The following is a 15,858-nucleotide window of genomic DNA, read 5'->3' as shown; positions in this document are numbered from 1 at the left end:
TTAAAAGATAGCGCAGACCACCGCAGCATATCTGAACAGGGTGCCCATACATTTATATTTTCATTAGCTTTTAAAAAAATTTATATTAACTTTAACGATAACGATAACGATTTGCATTGAATCACATTTGTCTTATTGTAAAGAGACAAATATTGTAAGGATGATTATACTTTCAGCTACCATTTTCATTTACTTCAGCCATAATAATCTTGTTTTACTGGGTGTTTCATATTAGGACATTCTATTAGTCATCCGGATATCATCTTGCCATTCTTGCACACTTTCCTCTCCTGATGATATAAGTACCCCCCCCCCCCCTCATCCCTTGTGGTAGCCCTGGGGCAGGGACTACAGCCATGGCTGTCATTTTGTTCTTCCACACACACAGAGGCAGTAAAATGTCATAAAGAGCAGAGTCAGGATGAGAAAGTGTATCATGTGGATGTGGCTGCAGTCATGTCCCCCCTTGTGCGCTCCCCTTTCCTGACCATGTAAACCTCCCCCGGTAACGCCCCCTCTCTGGGGGTGGCCCCCGGGGCGGGGGCTATGGTGGTGGCCGTCTTCTTGTTCTTCCACACACAGACAGACAGGAAGGTGGTCACAAAGAGCGCAGCAATGATGGACAACACGATGATAGTGAGAGGGGTGATAGGGGATGAGCGTACGGTCGGTGGCATGGCGGTTGATGACTGGGTAGGGGTCTGGTTGTCAACAACTAAGAGTCTGAAATGAAAATGATAATTATGTTATAATGGTAATAGACGAGCTGTTAGTGGTGGTTATTTTACCTGACTGCTAAGAAACCATTAATGCTATTTAGTAAGCAACCAAAGGATCAACAGCTTTAGGTCTTCTCTGAGAGACCTAGTAATGAGGATTAATGCCTTACCAAAGGGCACTAGCGCAAAAACTTAGTTTCGAACCCAGGTTGCGGGATTAAGAGACCACCTGCTCTACCAACTGAGCTATCGCGCTTTTTACACTTTGCATTAAATACATAGCAAAAGCAAAGTAAGCAATTTGTAAAGTTGTTTTCTTTAATTGTATGAGAATTCCACATCACTTGTATACAAAGTGTTATACTTATCGCTATATCAGCATTACCCTAAACATGATTTTTCTTCCTTCTTCCGGACAAGAGAATTTGTCAAAAATAACAATGCTTTTCTTTTATTCTTTTCAATACTTACGTGATGGCTGAGGCAGCATAACTGTTGCTGTTATATTCAATACTAAACTCTCCTGACATTACAGCATTAGAGAGGTTGTTGTAGGCATCCTCAGGGGAAACTGCAGGTTAAAAAAAGAAGAAAATAATGACCACAATATCAGAGAAATCAATGAAAAATCAATTGACAGTCTAATATAGCATTTGCATGGTGTTATCAATCTAGAACTAGATGGAATTCGACTGCGCGCAGTCGAAAATGATGCCTCCGTCATAGAGCAATTTTACAAACCAAAACAGAAGAAATTTTTCAAATTCAAGTTCAATTGTAATCCATTAACAGGTTCTCAGAATATCGTGATTACAAACAATTTCTCATATACATATATGACCCTTTGAACTTTGACCTCATGATCCTAATATCTACTCAGCTCATTGGCTCTGCAAGATATCCAGAGTTAAATAGTAATCCATCTGTCAGTTCTAATGAGAATGCGTTCACAAGCTATTTTTGCATACATAATGAGCCCATGACCTTGGACCTTATGAACCAAGAATCTACACAGTTCATTGGCTCTGCAAGATACATAAATGATCTAAGTTTGGCAGGAATCCATCAATCTGTTCTAATGATAACGCGATCACAAGCTGTTTTTGCATACATAATGGGCGCTGTGACCTTTGACCTTTGACCTCGTTACCCAAAATCTAATAAGTTCATCGGCTCTGCAAGTAACATACATGACCTAAGTTTGGCAGGAATCCATCAATCGGTTCTTGAGATAACGCGATCACAAGCTGTTTTTGCATACATAATGAGCCCTGTGACCTTTGACCTTTGACCTCTTGACCCCAAAATCTAATCAGTTCATTGGCTCTGCAAGATACATACATGACCAAAGTTTGGCAGGAATCCATCTATCGGTTCTTCAGATAACGCGATCACGAGCCGTTTTGCATACATAATGAGCCCTGTGACCTTTGACCTCGTGACCCCAAAATCTAGTCAGTTCATCGACTCTACAAGATACATACATGACCAAAGTTTGGCAGGAATCCGTCAATCGGTTCTTCAGATAACGCGATCACGAGCTGTTTTTGCATACATAATGAGCCCTGTGACCTTTGACCTTTGACCTCGTGACCCCAAAATCTAATCAGTTCATCGACTTTGCTAGATACATATATGACCAAAGTTTGGTAGGAATCCATTGATCCGTTCTTCAGATAACGTGATCACGAGAACGGGACGTACGTACAGACGTACGTACAGACGTACGGACGGACGGACGGACGGACGGACAACCCGAAAACATAATGCCTCCGGCTACTTCGTAACGGAGGCATAAAAAACCTACCAGTACATATTGTCTGTTGGAAACCAGAAGGGTGTTCTCCAAAAACTGATGGTACAACTGCTTATTAAATGTAATAATCTGGCTTTAGCCTAGGTGATATATTACCCATTTTATATTGCATAATGGAGGGGGTGGGTGCTGAACCATAAACTGATGTATAAAAATAATTTTGACAAAATATCTTTTGTATTCAGATTGTTCAGAAACACACTGATATCTTATTTGTAAAATGAAAATGAAAGGAATGAATTAGCCATATATATATATAGAGCAATTAAGAGCAATTAAAACAAAATTTGCTGTACATCTATGGCATCTATTGTTAAAAGGATACAAGGACTAGCCATACCTTCCTATCTGTACATGAGTACAATAATAAACCTACCACTTAACTATCAGAAATATGAGTGTAATGTTATGGAACTATAATATATACCTTGGGAGTCTCCTTCCTTGGGTGGTGTGATGCAGACAAAGGCTTTCACACTTCCTGCAATAATGTCCAGAATCTCAATGCGATTTCTGTCAATGAAAAACAATATAAAAGTTTCACATTACGTACACGTAAAATCATGCGTTATTCAATTCATGACTTTTAATATTTGGAGATAAGAAGCGAAGATAGATGATGAGGTGAGAAGGAGACAGAGATGGACAGGGAAGGGAAGGGGTATTCAACTTTTTTTTTTAAAAGGGGAGTTAAGAGCAAGCTAGAAAGAGGAGAGTGAAGTTTAATACAAAGACAGAGAAAGGGGTTTTAGAGAAAGATATTGCCATACTTTTGATGTAGTTAAGTTACTGTAGCTATTCCAATTGTTGTATAAGATATAACTTTGTTTTGTGCTATTTGTTATTAAAGCGCATAGAGATTGCAACATATTATGCGCTATATAAGCTTGACATTATTATTATTATTATTATTATAAGAAGGGCAAGAAGAGGAGAGATGAAGGAAAACGTATATGGCTAACTATTTTGAAGATCAATATACTCACTGGGTAAGCTGGACCGTTTCTGCTATGCGCCCAATCAGGACTCCCTTGAAGTCATTGACCTCTGACCCCTCGTCGACCTCTGAGTATGCAAGGTCGTTGAACACTAGGGAGAAATTTAATTCACCTGGAACTTCACCTGGGGAAGCTGATGTATGAAAGAAAAGAAAACAAAATGGAGAGAGTGAGAGAGCAAGAGATTAAATATTTAGGATATTTAAATGTCACATCACAAAAACTATTTCTCAATTCATACTCATACTGATTGAAAAACGGTTAATTGGAGGGAAAAAAAACATCTTTACAACTTCAGTACAGTACAGTACAGCACAGCTTCAATATCTCTGCTAATATTACTGATCTGCACTTGACTATATGATTTGTTTGAGGAAAATGCAGTTTACCTAAAACTAGAAAACCAAAATATTGTCAAAACTGTCCTTAACTTAAAGGTATTACAAAGTTTTGGTATGGGGTCATGAATTTGGTTCAAATTAACATATTGGAAGCATATACGTTCCTACAATATACATTGATCGTTCTCGCGGTTGAAATCGAGTCTAAAAGTTATGAAATTATAAATATTAAACTCTTTATGTTGTATAGCTCCCTCTCAAGGTCAAGATATTAATTTAACTATGAAACAATGTTTCTTGACTAAAATCGACCGATTAGCTATTCCCGTTTGGAAATTATATATCCCAACTACATATTCTGAGATTTTCATGGTCGCAGCTACCATTGTACGGCCATAGGCGCTATTTGAAATTTATCAAAATTTACCGGGAGCACCGGTAAATTTTTATATTCAATTTTTCACGAAAACAGAAGTGTTTTAGGGGCTATTTTTTTTAGTGCTTATAATACATCCACAGGGGCATCCAAATATATCAAAATTGTAAAGATTCACTATCCACCCAATTTTCAAAATCTCCCAAAACTTTGTATTACCTTTAAGTATTTATTCCTCTGCTGGGGTCCCCAAATTTATGTTTATGAAAACCTTGAAATAAAATTAATGAACATACTATGGGCACAACATTGACAATTTAGTCATTTTGAAGTGACCTTTAAATCATCTAATCCTTAATCTATATATATATATTTCATGTCTGTTCATCTTGGTTTTTTTTTTTTCTTTTGCATCATGACTTGATTTATCAATCCAACCTTTAAATTAACTGAACTTTGCCATTCCTAACACGACTTACTCTGAGTTGTTGATGTAGTAGCAGTAGAAGTAGCAGGTGGCGTTGTGCAGGTCAGACAGGGTTGATCCACCAGGCTCACAAGAGAGGAATGGTTCTTACAGACAATGTCTGCAGGAGGACAGTGAACCTCCCCTTCATAGCCAGGCACCTGGCAGTCATTGGAAAAACAAACCAAGCATTCAAATAATCAGGATATTTTTATTGAAAATTTATGTAGTTGAATATGTTTACCAGTAAGTGCTGTCATAATATTGTTTTTCAAGATATTTTTGTTGAATATCTATAGAGCTGAATTATGTTTACCAGTAAATGTTGTCATGAATGTTGCTTTTTGTAAGCAAAAGTAATTTTCTCTTTCTTTTTTTTTGGTATAATGAAAAGAAGGGGGGGGGGGGGGAGCTAGAAAGTAGTCTGAAATCTGCTATATTATCCCATTGATTACTGAACTCTCTCATACCCATTGGCTTTCATACAGGAACCACACAGTTCCAGTAGACAATGGGTTAAATGACTCTTCGTATTTAATTTCTTTAAGAGAAATATTTGAGTAATTATTTTTTTCACATTGGGATTTTCTTGTGACCCTTAACTCCTTAGACTTAGCATTATATTTTGCTCTAATATGAAATTGTCAATTATTTACCTACTGACATGTCACTTGGGCTAGGGGACCATATACAGTTAAAAACTAAATTATTCACACCCCTTGTAAATCAGATGTTTTTTGTGTCTTCCGTAACTCAAGCATGAAAGGTGGACTGGTTGAATATGTCACATTCTCAAAAAACATAAATCAGGACAAATCATTTTTTCACATACCGGTACTTAAACAATTACAAAACTGGGTAAGGGTATGAATAATTTAGTTGCTAACTGTAGTTAAGTAAATTTAACATCATATCTAAAGAGATGCTAACAGTGCATTGCAGTGATCCATTATCAAACATATATAAGCATAAGTGCAAACTGAAAAACCAATAAATATTATGGTAAAACACAATGCAGTGGTAGAGTCGATTTAAAAAAATAATCAAACAAAAACATAATTTTAAAATTTGTAGGTTAAACTGTCAATATTAAAAAACATTAGGAAATAAAATACTGACCAATGAAATTGCTAAACCAATGCTAAATGACAAACTTTCCCCCAAAATTGCATTTATAACTCACAAATCAAACCCACAACTTCTGAAAACAGCAGCAAAAAAAAACAAGTGCAAATATCCTGCATATCACAACGCCATGCACAAAGTACAAAATGGAATATCTTTGCAATTTTTTTTTTTAAATGAAGAAAAAGCACAAGCAATAAACATAATGTGCAAATGCATGATAGTGATCTGAAGTACAAGCAAAAAGGCTTACCTCTGGTTATATGTTCCTTTTAATGTGGCAATTGAAAAGTATGATTATAAACACTAGGTTTAAATTGTTTCATCCCAATTCATATTCAGCAAAGTTTATATTTTTAATTGACAAACTCCCATGATAAAACATTCATCTAAATATATTTTTTTATGAAGTAAAACAACCAATTACTCTTTAATAAATCATTTTCCATTGACTACTATTGAAGTATGATGATACAAAATTTGCAATTTTTTTTTACTAGCAATCAAAGTTTCGAAAATAGTGTACATATATGGTTTTCTGTGGAGTTTTTCCACTTATATTTGTATGCAACATATATGTAATGCCATTGATAAAATGATTAACTTTGAAATATATATCTATTGCTGACATCGATATTGTTTATCAGGTCAAACTCATGCTGATTCTTTCTTTCTTCTTCTAATTCTTTTAAAAATCCTACATGGAATAAACTTGAGAATAGACAAGTATATCACATAGCACATGTATGAAAACACATTTCACTGCTTTGAGAAGTTTGTACTCACTTGAATACTTGTCTCTGCTGGACATGGAATCCAATCCGAGTCTAAGAGACGAATTTCATACGACTCAGAAGAATTCCCACATCTGGTTGCATAACATCTCCCTTCTAAATCCCCTGGTGTACATGTTCCCTGGAGTAACAGAGATACAAATGAGAATTAAAATAAAATGGGTCAAAATATGAATCTGTTTTGATATTCTGCTAAATAGTATTTCTAATTACAATTACCCCAGTGGGGTGTTTCACAATGACTAAGATCGACTTTAAGTTGGACTTTAACTATGGCAGGCCGTTTATGCCACTGTTTGCTCTCACCATTTACTGGCATTGGTCTCTCAAGGGACATACAAATTGTGGTCACAAATTTACATTTTTTGATAATTCATTATTGAAGAAAAAAATATTATCTAAAGATCATAATGATAAGAGCGAACAGTGGCATGAACTGCCTGCCATAGTCCAACCTAAAGTCGATCATAGTCTTTCTGACCCCCCCCCCCCCCCCCCCCCCCCCCCCCCCCCCCCCCCGGTTTTATTCTTATGTCACAGTTATGGGGTCAGGGCTTGGGTTGCAATTGAGTGGCTCCAAATAGATGATATGTGTACGGATGTATGGGTTGAAGATCACATATCCTCTTACCTCCAAAAGAGAATTTGACGCAAAACATCTGCTGTCGGGTCCAGTAATTTCACCAGTTTCATTGAGATTCACACTACTGGATGAATGCACACACTGATTCTCTGAATCTGGCCAATAAATTTTACATCCATCCAGATATATGTTAGTAGTGCAGGTAGCTTTGTTCAGTCCCAGATAGTCACAACCTGATATACTGATTAAAGAGAAAAAGAAGAAGGAAAATATCCATTACTCTGTTCTCATACTTCCAAAAGGTACTGTAATTTGCATACAATACAAAAATATCAATATCTACCGTATTTGCTAGCGATAAGGCCGCAGCGCCGTATAGGTCGCACCCCCGATTTTGACATTTAAAAAAAAAAAAAAAAAAAAAAATCCGCACTGATGCTAGCATATGGAGTTTTCTGTGATGTATACATTGTGCCTCTCTCTTGTGTATTGAAATGGATTCAAAATAGCGACTTCGCGTGCAGGATGCTTCGCGGCAGCTCCGTTAAACGGGCCCTTCTTTTACTTTTGCAATGCATTGGCACGAACTTAGATCAAGATCTATCTGCAGATGTTGTTTTTGGAAGTTTATTTTCGTCTTCATGTCAACAATGCAAGATAAAATTTTCGGTAAGATGTGTGGAAATGTATAGTTATTGTACTGTTCGTAGATCTAGTCCCATATGTGCAAATTTGTGCTGGTTTTGACTTACTTTTTAAATTTTTTTTTACTCTTTCGTCGCATAGCCCGCACCCCGACTTTTTGATATTTTCTCTTCCAAAAATACTGCGGCCTTTACGCCGGCAAATACGGTATGCATAAATTATGCAATTAAGCTTGCTGATATGCATGTTTACGTCTGAAAAGACTCTTGGCTAAGAAAATTGAATTGGGGAACACTTTCTGTTTACTAATAGTGCATTTGGATAAAGAACAAAAAAAGTTTTAAATATTACATATTTATTGCTCAAATAAATGTAAATTGGGCCTATTGGGCAAATTATCTCATCTATATGCACATTTCATGTAACTTAAAGAGCAAACTTGTAAAAATTGTAACATGCTGCAACAAAAAGTGCATACTCAGAGAGTGAGCCCTGTTGTGTTACCACAGAAGTGGTACTTGCATGACTGTGCTTTGACAAATGCCTAGTCTATCCTAAGGCTCGGTCCTAACAACCTCATAGCCCATTATCAAGAGGACTGCAGACTAAACAGACATAACAAGATGATTATGTGGCACTCTCTACCCAGGGTCCAGGGACTTTCCCCCAAGAAATGGATGAGAAACTGAGTTCTCTGTGTGTAACTTGGATAACAAATCTTCTGAGCAGCGAAATCATACTATCCATGGTCTATATGTACCAGTCACAAATTTGTGTAAGTTTTGTATAGTTAGTATAAAAAAATGTTGTGTTATTTACAAAATTAATTGACTGTGATGTATAAAATCATTAAAATGTGACTAAATGAGAAATAACAAGAAAATGAGAAAAAAAAGTTGTAGCAAAACAGCTTCTAACGAACCCTTCTAACATAAATAGGCTTCTGTGCATAAATTATGCAAATGAGCTATCTCATGTGCATATATCTAGCTAAATTTGCATAATGAAATTAGCAGGGGCCATCCAACACTACTAAATGTAATACTGCATAATATCAATATGACTTATCTATGAAAGTAACAGATTGTACTGCTATTTATGGTAGAACATGATAGGAGTTGTTTTCAGTGAACTCATGAATATTCATGAGGCATATGTAAGAAACACATATCTCCCAAACATATCGCATTGAAATGGCCCCTTTTGACACCATGTACCAATATCACAATGGTGGTTTGAGGAATTCACCACTATCAATATTAAATATACCAACCTTTCATTACAGAAGAACTGGGTGAAGTTTGTAGCGCAGTATTCGACCGAGCCAAACTCGCAGCCTTGGTCCTTACCCCAGGGGAAATCCCCGGCGTATTCATAATTCACCTTGTACCAGCCAGAATCCTCAAATACAGCCAGAGTCATGTTGTCCAGAAAGGTTGAGTGCGCCTGAAATTAAATTTGTCACATTTGTTACTTCTCATTGTCTGCATTTGCATCCCAGAGGACAAAAATCTAAATATCTTCATTGTCTGTAAACACTAGAGATAAAGTTGAGAACTGGACAAACAGTTGCGTTGTGGACAAAAACACAGTCAAGAGCTTAATATAAATGTCTAATTATGTAGTTCAAAAGATTAAATGAGTACTGTGAGGATTTAGAATCTTCAAAATGATTACAGATTGATTCAATCTTGATGAACATCACATGCACTGCAAAGCACTGCGCACAGATATGGGTATATGGGACTACACACACATGTGGCATCACAATTTGTAGTCCCATATGTGCATATGTGTGTTGGTGCTTTTTTCTTTTTAGTGATGATGATTTTCAGCAAGTAAGATATTTTGTCTAACGTATTTATTAATTGACATTCATTTTGCAAGTAAGTCTTGAAAAACAATTCCACCTTAAATTTTGAGTAGATTCTGCCATTTTAAGCATATATTCAGACACGTTATCGAGTGGGAACATGAAATCAACTTTCTGTTAGAAAAATGTAGTCTCCGGTGAGACATCAAAATATTGAAGTAATGCTAGATGATTTTTTACCTGTAGGATGGCAGGGGCCATGACAGAACCATACATGTATCGTGTTTCCCAGTGCGATGATACCCCTTCTCCACCCTGAAAAAAAAAATGTTTACATTTTATTAGAATATGCCAACTGCAGTCAATTCTGTTCATAAAAACCCCTCAAAGAAAAATAAAAACATGGCCCTAGTACACATGTTAAGTACAGGTATAAAGTACTCATGATTTTCTGCAATTGTGCCCTTTCTCTTCTTTAGCAAAATACAAAAGATTGTACTTTCCTGTGACACGAGCCCAGTGCTGTACCAGAATTGAAAGTATAGGTACATTTATACTTTCTCCAGCAAAATGCACAGTTGGCCTTTTTACTCAGGTCGACATGAAAGAAAGTGTTACTCTTTGCCCTTTAGTTGCCTAACAGCATAAGAAACCTTTTCTCGTTTGAAATTTGAAAAACTGAAATTAAAAAAGAGAAACTTTACTCACCAAATTTTCCAGAGGAACACCCATTTCTTCCTCTTCGGTGCAGCCAAAATGAATCTGAGATGCAGCCACGACTGCTGGGGTGTGGAGTCTAGACTGCCCACCGGCATCCACTCTCACAACATCCTCTCTTGTCTCGCACTCGAGTCCATCTTCTACAGAAACAAAGAAAATATAAATTAACTTCAAAACAAAATTACAAATTAGATATCCAAATTTAATTAGGAAAAATACGATGGAGGGTTATGAATTCATTTTGTTTGGATTGAATGGGCCAATCTTGACAAGCGTTTGCTATGTTGTTGGCTCTATCCAACTAATGTCTTCTTATTGTCACGCCAAAATTCATGTACATTAATAAATGAATAAATTTCTCTTCTGGTCTTATATTGATCATATGATAACTTTTTATCTTGTTTCATGATGGTATCCACTAACAGACACACTTGTCTAATAAGAAGCTTGGCACGTAGGAAAGAGAATTCTTCTTGATAACAGGAAATATAAGGGTAATAAATAAGAGAAATCATACTTTCCAACTGCTGCAAAAAAAATTCTCCCATATCATGATTTAAGTTGGGCTTAGTGTTTAATAGGTTCATAAACTTACCACATACACTACAATCTTGAAACTGGTCAAAAAGACTTGTAGAAAATCCAAGAACATGAAACGCTTCATGCAGGGCAAGCTGCAATAAGACACAAATATAAGCACAATCATAGATATTGTTAATATGTGGTATTTGTTGTTGAATTGTGCTTTAACCCATTTTTTTCTATAATTACGCAATACTTCAATGATTTTTCACACCATAAAATAAATCTGAAGTGATGACCATCAATGTATACTAAAACTTCATACATTGTGTGTAACATATCAATCTATATAACAACAAATCTTTTGAGCTGTGTAAATTAATTCACAGTGGCACAAGAAAGTGTCTAAGCTGTAATTATATTGCTTTAGTAATTTACCAGAAACTATAAAACAGAAGATAAAAACATCTCTTGATTTGTTTGCAACCACATGAAAATGTGAAAGGATTTTAAAGAATGAGAAGAGAACTGATGTTTTGTTTTTTACCAGAGTAAATTTGTCTTGATCATATTCCTCACTCAGAAGAGGGTCAGGACAAAAGTTGATTACTCCAGCAATTGGTCTGCTAAACTGATCCTGCTTGCAGAATGATGCATATGCAAACACATCCTATGAAAAAGAAAAAAAAAAGAAAATTAGATGATCATAATATATGAAATTATTAACATCAAAATTAAACTTCTTAGAATTAAAGGTGAGATTATATACAACCTCCAAATTCGTTTTAAATTCAACCATGTCATCAGATCTGAGCCTGCAATTTAGTTGTTTTTTTTAAATAAAAGTATATCTATGAGTTCATAATCAAAATCAGTACCGGTACCTTCAATTTCCATGCTTAATTTACCACATTACATCCTATTATGTCTAATGTATCAAATTTTCCAGGAAAATAATGTCTGCTAAGATTGGGTAGTGTGTTAACTTTATAGGAAGGTATACAAGTTTATGCCTTTCTGGATATTAAAGAAGATGATATGTTAGACCTTAATTCCTTATCCTGTTTCATCAAAACACCAGAATACTATGTAAAATCATGAAAAATACCAACACTTCCAACAAATATCCCAAATAGCCTGTTCTTTTGATGTCACATTTTTAAAAAGCCACAACTATCCTAAATGACTCACCCCTGAATTACAACGTGTTGTATGCTCAGCCTTGACATACAGCACAACATCTGCATTAGGAATACCAGATCCTTCTTCAAAATGGGTTACTGCAGGTTCTGAATTAATGGCATCCCATGTCCATAGACCCTCCAGATGATCATCAGGAATCTAAACCAAGAAACACATTTTTGTATGTAATACTAAATAGTAATAATTGTAATAATAATAATAATAACAACAACAACAACAGCAACAACAACAACGCCGATGATGATGATGGTGATGATAATAATAATAATATAGATAATAGCTAACATACACTGAAAGATGGCCTTTCTAGAGAGGTGGCCTGTAAGTTTAAAATCTCTCCTATCGTAAGTAATTTCTTCAAAAGAAGTGAGTTGTGGTCCCACACATATAATAATAATATTTGTTTATTAATATACATGTAGTACTGAAATCTCTTAAGAATTCATCTTATGAACTCCAGGCAATAATACCATATTTCATAATGTCTTTGATACAGCGATGGATGGTTGGTGAAAGATTTTAAGCACATGACAATCCATGGTATTCACTAATCATAAAGCAGATTTCAATTTTGTTTCAATTTATACTAATCCGACATTTCATAAGATATCTTTTATTTTAAGAGACTATTTCTGTGACACAGGATTCTATTGGGAAACAAATCCTTACCTCAAAATTATCCAGACACTGTTCTCTATAATTTGGTGAAATTTCTGCACATCTGAAAGCATTAAATGCACAACACCATAGTGTTAAAACAACAATATCAGAAGATTATTGCATTTGTGAAAATTGAAAAATACAAATTACAAAAAAAAAAATTTGATGAGTAACAACACCCAAACTATTGACATCCAACTTTATATCTTTTTCAGGAGCAAGTAATATGAAACATATATAGCAAGCAGTAATACTGTAAATCAAAACCTTCCAATACTAGTCACACTTGGCATCAATTAATGTCTTATTCCCTGGAAAGTGTGAATTATGTAAATATAGGCAAAAATATAAAATTACAATCCTGAAGATGGTAAGTAACATCAAGTAACTGAATAAAGTAAATGACATCACAAAGCAGCTTCACTAAGCTCTTTTCTATCACAAAGCATAAAGTTGACAATAACTTGTATTTCATATTATTTGTGTTTTCAGATGAACTGCATCAAGTGCTCTTTAAAAAAAAAACTATTCATTTGCAATTTCAGATTGATCTCTACTACATTATTTTTTTGAATTTCTATTATGTATCCTTTCTCACAACTGAAGTTTAGTGTAAAATGCAAAATTATATCTTTTTGATAAGTTTGTTTGTCTCTTGTATGATAATGTTTAACAAACTCATAGGTCCCCTACATTTTTTAATGGCAAGGGACTTACTTTCCATCGTTTTGTCCACCGTTGTATGTAGTTCTACAAGCTGCTTCAGAGCGATCTATTAGCAGTGGGCCTTGCACAGGGTAAACTGGTTTGAAACAAAACAGAATTGTTCAAAAAACAATTAAATAATCAATTACAATTTAGTCACCTATGATATAAATCAACACTCAATTAAAACCACTGACATAATTTTCTTTGTACATGAATCATAACAATCTTTTCTATTAAAGTACACTAAATACAATGTATTAGTTCTGTTTTCAGAAACATAAATAAGATTTTTGTTAACACATTTTTACAATTTTTGTTGTTGTTGAAAGATCTGTTTACTTCTTTTATTGATACTTCTTGAACAAAAGTTTCTCTTGACAATAGCTCCTTGAGGGTTTCCAGACATAGCAACAACAGATACAGATTCCATCCATAGATACTTGTTTTTGTACACAGCAGGTGCATTAAATACTTATAGTTGGTAACAATGCATAAATTGAATTAGACATAAAAAAAGTAAACAGGTCTTTCAGTGTTAGTTGATACTATCTGCACATTTGTACTAAATAATGGCATCTCTATGCATGGAATCCAAATTGCATACAGCTGCTTATATGTTGGGAAAATCTTCTATTCCTTCTACTCCCCTGTAAATGCTGTTTAGCTGGTGTTCATTAAAGTTATGTAATCTTTATTAATTTAAATTTAAATTTAAATTTAAATTATACATTCTATGATACACAGGTGGAAGTATTCTTTTCAAGGGGGCAAACAAGTACCTCCATCACTTTGACAGTCATTATTTTTACATACTGTACACAAAGTGGGACTTCTCCCAATTGAAATGATCTGTGGATATTTATACCATGTGCTTTCTATGAACTGGTGGACTTAGTGAAAACAGAAGAAAGTAAAAGGGCTATTTCCATTCCATCTTTGTCACTCTCCCTATGTACCTGACAGAAGTTTTTGAACAACAGATGTTGCACCAGCCATGATGGTCTCTAGTTTTTCAACCTGCACGGAGTCCATCAGATGCTCCTCATTCTGGACAAACGTCTTCACTCTGATTGGCTGGTAGGCATTTGCTTCTTCTTCTACTGACCTCTTTGATTTTGCGCTTACATCACCTGTAAAGGGCGGGGGAATCATGAAAACATTAATCATCATATCCTGTTAATGAATAATGCTGTTGGTTCATTTGTTTACGGTACATGTCATCCTCTTCAATGATATTTCTACTCTTTTGTTACACCATGTACTTTAACAATTTTGACCATTTTGTTGCAAATATTCAACAACAACAAATCTATTTTCATAAACAACACAACTTACAAACAAAAAATGTGATGCTGTGATGCTGTCATTTTAATCTCTCTTTCAACTTTCAAGATAGACTTTGTGAGATTGTGAGTGAAGGTTAATAGATTCTGACTTTGGAAGATTTAATCATGAAAACTGTAAACTCATTTCAAGCTCAAAGTTTAATAAGTTTTCAATTCAAAACTTCTGAATTGATTAAAGGGCTGCCATACTAACCTGGATGGTATTTTATAAGTGTTCTTTCTACGTTTTGATGCTTTTGAACTTCATCAAATATGCAACGGCTAGGAGCTGGAGCAGACGACAGAGAAGTAGCTTCCCAACATTGTAGAAAAATGATGATCATCACAGTCAGAATTAATTTGAGATTTATCATGGTGTTCCTCTTATTTGTATCCATTGTCATGGTGTTGATGGCATAGCCCGATTCCTTTTGCTTAACTTGTCAACAGGTTTGTGAACCAGTTAAAATAAGTAATTATTCTAGGCTCATAAAGTCATATTCGGTTCATCATTGTCAGTCTCACTTTGACTTGACTCGGCATCACCAGTGCAGCGCCTGGCATAAAAAACTAATTAAAAGCCTCAAATAGCAAGCCTCAAGCCAAGGCCTACACAAAACTTGTAAAAAAAAAAAACTAACATGCGGTATCAAGAAAAGTCATAGTTATTCAATGCAGTCTGCACATATTTGAAAAGTCAGATTAATTTCACCATGTTGTACCAACAATCGTCATATCGTCAAGCATGTTGTTGTTGATGTATCACTCGCGCTCGTTAGCTACGGTGGGCTCGTTCGACGACGCCTACCTACCGCGAAGCTCCCCCGATAAGATACATTCTGTATTCGCTAGAGTAGAATTCGGTATTTACTAGGATCAAGAACGTAGCTTTAGTACTAAGCCAAGTATAATGTTATACTTAATATATACAGTGTTTCCATTTAAATTTTAGGAAAAATCCTTACTAAATGTGTTTTCTTAATGTATTGAAATTATATTTGTCTTAATTTGAATTATTTTATAATGGCAATCTTTCCTTTTGAA

At 35.1% G+C, this 15,858-nt stretch overlaps 1 protein-coding gene across 1 annotated transcript; it reads right to left on the bottom strand.

Moving 5' to 3' along the window:
* Positions 1-319: 319 nt before the first annotated feature.
* On the bottom strand, positions 320-15,702 carry LOC100889813 (leishmanolysin-like peptidase 2). Its single transcript, XM_030998520.1, has 17 exons — positions 15,029-15,702; positions 14,446-14,619; positions 13,499-13,583; positions 12,791-12,842; positions 12,110-12,259; positions 11,466-11,588; positions 10,992-11,070; positions 10,385-10,536; positions 9,917-9,991; positions 9,137-9,309; positions 7,267-7,459; positions 6,628-6,756; positions 4,730-4,877; positions 3,522-3,666; positions 2,963-3,048; positions 1,191-1,290; positions 320-723 (listed from the first exon to the last, which is right to left on the bottom strand). The coding sequence occupies exons 1-17, from the start codon at positions 15,216-15,218 to the stop codon at positions 435-437; spliced, it is 2,343 nt and encodes a 780-aa protein (XP_030854380.1). The 5' UTR covers positions 15,219-15,702; the 3' UTR covers positions 320-434.
* Positions 15,703-15,858: the final 156 nt, after the last annotated feature.

Source organism: Strongylocentrotus purpuratus, unplaced genomic scaffold (genome assembly GCF_000002235.5).
Source record: "Strongylocentrotus purpuratus isolate Spur 01 unplaced genomic scaffold, Spur_5.0 spur5_scaffold_5, whole genome shotgun sequence".
Taxonomy (NCBI): Eukaryota; Metazoa; Echinodermata; class Echinoidea; order Camarodonta; family Strongylocentrotidae; genus Strongylocentrotus; species Strongylocentrotus purpuratus.
The sequence above is the reverse complement of the archived record's forward strand: the minus strand, read 5'-3'. Positions and strand labels throughout refer to the sequence as shown.